Source organism: Triturus cristatus, chromosome 12 (assembly GCF_964204655.1).
Source record: "Triturus cristatus chromosome 12, aTriCri1.1, whole genome shotgun sequence".
Taxonomy (NCBI): domain Eukaryota; kingdom Metazoa; phylum Chordata; class Amphibia; order Caudata; family Salamandridae; genus Triturus; species Triturus cristatus.
In genome coordinates this window covers 422,872,153-422,880,900 of record NC_140595.1, presented here as the reverse complement: position 1 = coordinate 422,880,900, position 8,748 = coordinate 422,872,153, and the positions used below count along the sequence as shown (strand labels likewise).

Genomic DNA, 8,748 nt, shown 5'->3' with positions numbered 1-8,748 from the left:
GTTGATTTTGTAAAGGTTGAAGGGCACATTTTTAATATAACAGACCATCCCCCAAACCGCTGGCACACCCAAATAGCCACTTTTACTGTCAGTGAGGGGCCCACTATACATAGAGATCCCCACCAGTTTGGTGGGTTTTGTTTAACAGATGCTACCACCGTGGGAGCACTTACAATGAAAATGCAAAGCCGGACAGGCTCTATGTAATGTTGCAATATAAGCATTGCTTTTGTCTTACAGAATCAACACCCAAAAGCGAGGGTTTCATACTGTAAAGCATAAGAGCAGCATCCCTAACATGCAGAGAGGTTTCTCTCTCACATGTGGTGGGCATTGTTTTTCTTCCTATCCGTGCCGGTCACAGAGGTTGCAAACAGTTTAAAACATCAGTATTAGAAAGTTATAATGCAAGCCTTGCAATGCTACAAAGCAAGCATATTTGTGACAGAAGAGCTGCAGCAGGGAGTTTCTGATGATTGATTTGACTTTGGTTTAGCCATCAGAAACTCAGCAGTTACCCCACCTCTTGTGAGGAGGGAAAACCATGAGGCTGATGGAACTGAGAATCTAGAACTTTATGGAGAATGCCATGTTTCCTAAAACCTTGAAACTGCATAGTCTTTAAAAAGTAGGTTTACTGACATGCAAACAGAGAACATATTTCAGCTGGTGAATGATTTAGCACTGAATTATGTACATGTTCTTCGTACAATTGCAATCAATGCTTCAATGGAGTGTTTTGATTTATTCAGTTGACAGTGCCTGTTTTCTTACCTCTGTGATATTTGGCTGTTTTAATAGCAGGATTTATAAGCATAATATCCGCAAGCATCTCAAGGTAAGAGTCTCTAATCTCAAAGGGGTCTTCAGTATCCCCCATATATTCCTCCGTTACTACATCCATGAAATCAGAGTGCAATCCCTTGAAAAAAAGAAAATCTATCACTTTTTGGTGTAGCAATATGCAAATATTTGCCCTCCATATCTATGGAAAAATTGATCTAATAGCAAATCAGTAAGAAAGTTATACTATCTTGAACAATGTGATTTATTTTTACTTCACATGAGTTTATTTTATTGTAAATTTTCGAAAAGATAGCCTGTATTCTTTGGACTTGACTCCATGAGCGCTTTCCAATTGTAGCTCAAAGTCAAATTCCTAATTGCTTCATTAGCAAATATGAAAATTTACTTTTCAGTGCACTCAGTTTAAAACAGGTAAATATTTGAATTTAAGCATTATGAATAGATAACATTTTATCAGAATGCCTTGTTACATAGACATTGGCAAAATGCAAATGTTTATTTAAACCTGTTGCAGATATTGATTTTTTTGTGAAACATTACATCAATTTAGCATGAAACACATAAAAGGTGATGGGAGGAGTGCTTGCAATTTGTCTAACCACTGCCATTTGCTCTGGGTAGCATCCCTACCCATCTTTATTTTGCTCACCATGCCACCTCAGTTTGGACCCACCCAGCTGGAAATCAGTCTTGCTCCTGTTCCTCATGGGTACAGTACAGCCCGAACTGCCAAGCCAGGTCCCCCCTGAACCAGAACACATCCAACACAGGACCGGTCTCACCATGGGTATGGGCTCATTAGCCAGGTACACCTTGGTTCCAGTGACACAAGGAGCACAGACCCCATGTCTGGGCATACCCATGCCACTGAGGGCAGTACATGAAACACACAAACGGTGATGGGCAGAATGCTTGCAATTTGTCTAACCATGGGCAATCGCTCTGGGTAGCATCCCAACCCATATTGCCTCAGTTTTGACCCAGCCATATGCGGATCAATTTTGACTCTGCTCCTCATGGGTTGGCAGTACAACCAGAACTGCCAAGCCAGGCCCTCCCTTGAAGGGCACATTTATAGTATAAGAGACCATCCCTCAAACCGCTGGCACACCGAAATATCCACTTTTACTGTCAGTGAGGGGCCCACTATATATAGAGATGTATTAAAACTACGACTGACTACTGGTTTAGCACTTTAAAATCCCAAATTCTCAAAATTATTATTCCATTCCTGTGCACAAATCTTCCGGAGTGAGCCGTAGAATCACTCCACTGAGATTCAGTTGAAGAAGGAAAAAACAAAGAGGAAGGTGCACCAGATAAAGAGAGTCCTGATCCAAACAAATGTCCTTAATGTTTCCTTTTTATTTTCTTCTAATATGAAGAGATAAAAACCCAGCCAACGTGTTTCGTTCCACACTGGAACTTCTTCAAGGCTGTAGACAAGCAACATACCAACATATAAATGACATATACAACATATAAAGCAACACACGTTACTAAAATATAATACATAAGCGACAGTAAGTACAGGGATCAAAGCACACATAAACCATAAAAGGTACATAGAGATATTAGTCTAAATAATTACATACATTAAAAATGACATACATAAAAACACCTTAAACAAACATGTAGTTTTACATGTCTGGGAACATAACACCAGCATATACCTTGAACATCTTTCGAATAATCCTATCCTAGTTAGTTTAAACTCTTTAATACATTTTTATAGTTAACCCGCTGTATGTTGTTGCTTAATATCTAGGTCAATATTTTATAATTGTTTGTTAGGTAAGAAACGGGAGGAAGAACAACAGAAAAAACAGGAAGAGCAATGGCAAGTCTACAACAGTCTTTTTACGTGTATTCCACGACAATAATAACAAGGGAACAAAGGAGAGCAGGGGAAGGGGAGGGGTGGGAAAAAAGGGGGGGGAAGGGGGTTGGAGGGGGGGAAAGGAAGGGGGGAAAAAAAAGGGGGATAGGGTAATGAGACGAAGATGGTGGTGTGATAATCCTCTTTAAAAATTAATAAAAGCAAAGAATCTCTGGACACTCACCAAACAATGAGTTCTTTGTTTCATTCAAACATGAAATGCAGTATGGCACAATCCCGTATGCATGGGAAGTTCCCAAGATCGAAAATCTAATGTAAAAGTAATATATAAGTATATGTATATTAAAGACCAAGCCTGATAGTTTTTACGTAAAGAATACATAGTCCTAGATACGGAGGGCACCCAAAAGGCTAGCAATGTCTATTTTAAAGAAGTAAGACAAGATTACAGCATTCAGAATAATACTCCAAAATTGTGAAGACTATTCATGCATTAGAAAAAAAGGTTATAAGATTGGAAGACTACAACATATTACTAGGTCTAATCAGTACATGGTATCATAATTTAAAATTAAACCGGTGAATGTAAAGTTCCAATCATGTACTAATCATTGGTATGGGCATAAACAAATTATATGCCGTACAGTTTTCAATTAGTAATCAAAAATGGACTTACCCAATCTCTAAGTATTAGAATTGGAAAGCGATTAGTGCACGGCAAAATTTTTAAAGGAGGCGAGTTTGTCAATTTAGCTTAATTCTTTCTGAAGACTCCATAATAAGAGCAGGATTAAAAGGGTTCCAAGATTCTAAAACCAAAGTTAAAAAGACTAATGATCCACTTGTAACGTCAACCAAATACCAAGATACACGAAAAATATATTAAAATATATATATATTTGTGAGAATGACTGCATTATAGTAAATGCAGTCAACGTAGCCATATGAGATGGTGCCGATACCGCGACCCACGTCTTTTAATTCATGCCCCAAGAACAAATGTCGGGCCTAAAATTACGTGCACAAATGCAAAGTATATATAATAAACTGTCAACACTGTACGGGGCCACAATACGGCACTAGAATAGAAGCCTATAGGTCATGCCTGCTCCGTTTAAATAGAGGATATAATATAGCCCATAACGAAGAAACATAGGGAGAGGGTTACTTTGATAAAGTATATACGCTCTCACCTAGGAAGTCCCATATATCAAACGACCAGGAGAAGGGTCCGTTCCCGTAGCGAAAGGTATCAAAGCTGCGCCCAAGCAGGTTTGAAAAATATAAGCACCGGGAATCAGATGGTCGTCGATCGTATTCAAAATCTCGCGAGTTTTGGATTCGAGAATAGTATCGAAAACAAGACGCCATATTAAAACAGAAAATAAAGAGTATATAAGTATCAAAAAAAGGAAATTAAATAGTGAAAATGAAGGAAGAATATTAGCATGCTCGATGGTGGTACGGGTTATTATGTCCAAAACCCCAAGCTATTTTGGCGTCCGCCAGGTTGGGAAAGAAAAAGCACAGCGCACAATTTGTTAACAGGAAGGCGCCATGTTGGAACGGTCATGCATACCATTGCTTTATTCATGCAAAAAATGATGGAAACATGCCATTTATTGACAAAATGTGGAAAAGAAGAAGGGGCCATGATAAAACGATCATTTAAGACATTACTAGATTCTCCCCCGTAATGGAAAACATACTATTTCTTACATGATTGAGAAGGGGGTTCCGATTTACTCGGAGCAAATGAGAAAAAACAATTAAGGAAAAATTCTTTTTTTTAAAAGCAACAGACTTGATGGGAACATTTTTAGAAAAAAGAAAATTAAGGAAAAAATAAATTGAGAATAAAAATAATAATAATAAAGGAATATATAAGATTATAGCCCCCGAGTATTACTGCATATCTAATTAAAAATGCCGAGTGGTGGGGAGGAGCCAAGATGGCGACCGGGACGGCAGCGTAGGCTCCCGGCTCCGAGAACCTCCGCACCCCGCACAGATATCCTGCATGAGATCCTTAGCCTGCGCTAGCTGCCCGTGTTGGTGAACGAGAGCGGCAACCGATAGTGTGACCCCGAAGTTTCTGGCAGCGGTACCGCCGGAGAAATGTCAGTCTGAAGTTTGCGGCCTGTGCAACCCTGGAACCGGGACCTCGAGTGGACACCATGGCCGGGCGGCAGTTCAACAACAGCGGCCATTGGTGACTGGGTGGAGTCGGACTACCGAAGCGGTGCGAATATCGGCCTACATTTCGCCGTGGTCGCTCCTATCCCTAAGCGTGGCAGAACGAGTGCATGCCCGAGGTGGCAACTCCAAGACTCTCCGGTGATTGCCTCAGCCTTCGCTGGTGAGCTGCCCGGACGCCGCCCGTAACTCGCCCCGACTCCTGCGGGCAGCTCCCGGATTTTTGCGGGCGCTGGTCCGTGGTAGGGCTGACAGTGGCCCATGACCACACACCGGACACATTATTTGCCTGCCCCCGGAACCCTGTTTCCAGTGACATGGAACCCGAGGCGCTCGTGCCTGAGTCCCGGTCCCAAACTGGGTTGAACCTACCCAGCGGCCATTTTGGAAGGACGAGGTCCACCATCCTGTGCACTGGGTCGCAGCAAGCTTGGGAGGGTGCGACTCTGAGGAGCGTAGCGGAGCGAGCGCCGGGAGCTGTACTGGGGTACGGTGACCTTTTCGAGGCTCTCGGTGCCCTTCATTCCACTTTGATCCACGGCGCCTGGATGTTGGGGAGTAAGCTCGATGGAGTGACAACAGCGTTGGAACAGTTGCGGCCCGCCTGTCCCCAGGTACGCTGGGACTTCCTACACTGCACACGGGAGGACAGTGTCGTGGCCGCCCCTGTGAATAGTGCACAACTGGACACTCCGGACGGTATGCTAACGTGCGCTCAGCTGGCTGTGGACCTGGACGGTTCCGGAGGTTTTGGACCTGAGTGGGGGGTGGTGGCCTTGTCCCGTGTGCGGCTTCCGGCGACTCAGGCAATATACAAGCAACGGTCGCCTGCTCTGGCTGATTCCGCCTTCATGGACCTGGTGTGCAGTGTAAATCCTGGGGCAGCACTGGGAAAGACGACCCTCCATAGAGCTGACTGTGTCGATCTTCAGGGCCTTCTACCCTACCTGTGTGTGTCGCTTCCTGACCTTTATTGGACGCTCCTCTTCCTGGTAACATTGGACTTGGCACTGGGTCGATGGGTAGGCATGGGTAGATTTGCAAAGAGTGGCCAAGGATAAGGATGATCCTTCAGACGTGGTCATCTACTAGGCGGGCGGGCTCGGGGGTTGCGTGCTCTCACGGTAGAACTGTTAGTGTACTAAGTGCGTAAGGCTCCTTACTTCTTTGACAGGGTCGATCCTGTGTTGTTTATTGTATGCTTTGCGGGGAAATATATGGTGCGGGAGGGAGAAGCCGGGGGCATGTTTTGCAGGCCCTCCTCCAGTTTATTAATACTCTCTCTACCCCCCGTCCGGGGGGGGGTTCTTTTCCTATTCCTTTTTCTCTGTTTCTTCTATATTTCGGGTCTGACTCCGGGGCGACAGGCACACTGCTGGGGGGGGGGCCGTACTCATCTGCAGAGGTGCAGGGTGGGGGGTTGGGGGAGGGGATTCTTTAGTCTTTAACCCCTTTTTTTCCATGGCCTCCTTTTCTTCTTTTACTCTTCTTTGTCTTTTTCTGGGATCAGCATGGTAGAACTCCTTAGTTGATAATCGATGCTGTTTCCTGTGTGCCATAATTTCCATGGTGTTTCCTGGGTCTTAGGGCAGGGGGTTGCAGGCGCAAGTTGCCGTGATATTCCTCCACATCCTGAACTTCCTGTTTCAGCGCCATTGCTTAGATAGACTGCTGTTTATTGTTTACCTTCATCGTTCTGCCTGCCATTTTTCGCTGCTGGGAAACTGTTTGGCACCTGATCCTTCCATCCTCCTCTATTATAAAATGTGAACCTTTATTATCCTGGTCTCTTACTTGGGCCGTTCAGAGACTGAGAGTATGTTAGCGTCGAGATCCTGTTCCCCGAGGTGCTGACTGTGATATAATTGCTTTCTGTTATTCTGATTGTTTAGCGGCCGGCCCCGGGGGTTGTAGGCCCATACGAGTAATTGATTGAAATATCAATAAAGGTTTTCCAAAAAAAAAAAAAAAAAATGCCGAGTGGTAAGAAATGTCCCATAATAGGCAAAAAGGAGTTATCCCAAGTTCAGATTGCTAGCAAGGTACATTTTAGAGGAAGAAATGCATTTCAGAATCGGAATTATGACCCTGCGTAACAGCCCGTAAGCGACAAATCCACTTTGACTCCAATTGTCTGAGTGTCAGTTCACGGTTCATGCCCCTCTTGCTCATAGGTACATGATCAATGCCGTAAAACCAAAAGATATTACTACCATTGTGTTTGTTGTTATAGTGTTCAGTGATGGGGTATCTGGTATCCCTATTAATTAAAGCTCTCCTGTGTTCTTGAATTCGGATTTTTAAACATCGTGTGGTACTACCCATGTATATGATGTTACATTCACATCCCAAAATATATACCACATGAGTGGTATTGCAATTAATGAAATGCGTAATGTTATAGATCCGTGGACTATTAAAGGAAAAAGACGTTGTTTTATTTTTCCCACTACTAAAGATATTACAGGAGCTACAAACGAAGAAACCATTGGGTTTCTTAGGTATCCAGTTTCCATTTCTTGGAGGGGTCACGACATAGCTAGGGCACAGTTGTTTTCTCAAAGAGGTCCCCCTTCGGTATGTAATGCTAGGTCTGTCAGTGATACAATCCTTTAATCCAGAGATCGAAGACAAAAAATGCCAATTTTTGCGTAAGGCATTGAACATGTTATTACTATAGGTAGTATATTGGGTAATAAACCTCATTTTGTTGTCATTTTTTAGAGACTTCCTTATATTGGGCGTATCTACTAATGTGGAGTCCCTGTTTGTACCAAGAATTCTCTGTTCTGCTTTATCTAGTAGCTTGTTACAGTAACCCCTTTTCTCAAATCTTCCCCTTGTCGCCTTAATGTTAGACAGAAAAGTTTTCTCAGTGCTACAATTTCTCCTGATGCGAGTCATTTCGCCAAATGGAATATTATTGATTACCGAGCTAGCATGGGCACTGGATGCATGCAACACCGTGTTACACGCTGTCTCTTTTCTATATAACTTGCTTTGTATTAGCCCATCCTCAATAAAAAAGTTTATATCTTAAAAAGTTGATGTTGTCCTTATGGTAGGACATCGTAAGTTTGACATTGAGGGCATTGTCATTTAGGTACTCAAAGTATTACTGTAGCATTTCAACAGATCCAGACCAAAGGCAAATGATATCGCCTATGTACCTCCCCCAAAACACGATGAATTCTGTCCAGGGGGAGGCACTATGGGCCCAGGCATGCTCCTTCTCGTACCACCCCATAAAGAGGCAACCGTACGAGGGAGCAAACCCGGAACCCATTGCAACGCCCTTGATCTGTTGGTACCATCTGGAGTCATGTAGAAAGAAATTATTCATTAAGATAATATCAACCATCTCAACAATCATTTCGTTATATTCATAAAGTCCGGCTCCTTCTCTATCCAGGAAGGAGCTCATAGCCATAATCCCAAAATGCTTATCAATGCAGGTATATAGGCTTACAACATCAAAGGTTACAAACAAAAGTTCGTCCGACCATTGAAAATCTCTAAATTTGACCAGGATATCTTTACTATCTCATTGTTTGGTGAGTGTCCAGAGATCTTTGCTTTTATTAATTTTTAAAGAGGATTATCACACCACCATCTTCGTCTCATTACCCTATCCCCCTTTTTTCTTTTTCTTTTTTTTTTCCCCTTCCTTTCCCCCCCTCCAACCCCCTTCCCCCCACTTTCCCCCCCTTCCCCTGCTCTCCTTTGTTCCCTTGTTATTATTGTCGTGAATACACGTAAAAAGACTATTGTAGACTTGCCATTGCTCTTCCTGTTTTTTCTTTTTTTCTGTTGTTCTTCCTCCCGTTTCTTACCTAACAAACAATTATAAAATATTGACCTAGATATTAAGCAACGAAATACAGCGGGTTAACCATAAAAATGTA

General features: G+C 42.9%; 1 protein-coding gene across 1 annotated transcript in view; it reads right to left on the bottom strand.

The window, feature by feature from the left end:
- Positions 1–748: 748 nt before the first annotated feature.
- LOC146776049 (liver carboxylesterase-like) overlaps positions 749–8,748 on the bottom strand; it is a 306,711-nt gene continuing 298,711 nt past the window's right edge. The window contains exon 10 of the mRNA XM_085637099.1: positions 749–922. Coding sequence (XP_085493225.1) covers positions 749–922 — 174 coding nt within the window. The remainder of the gene's footprint in view (positions 923–8,748) is intronic.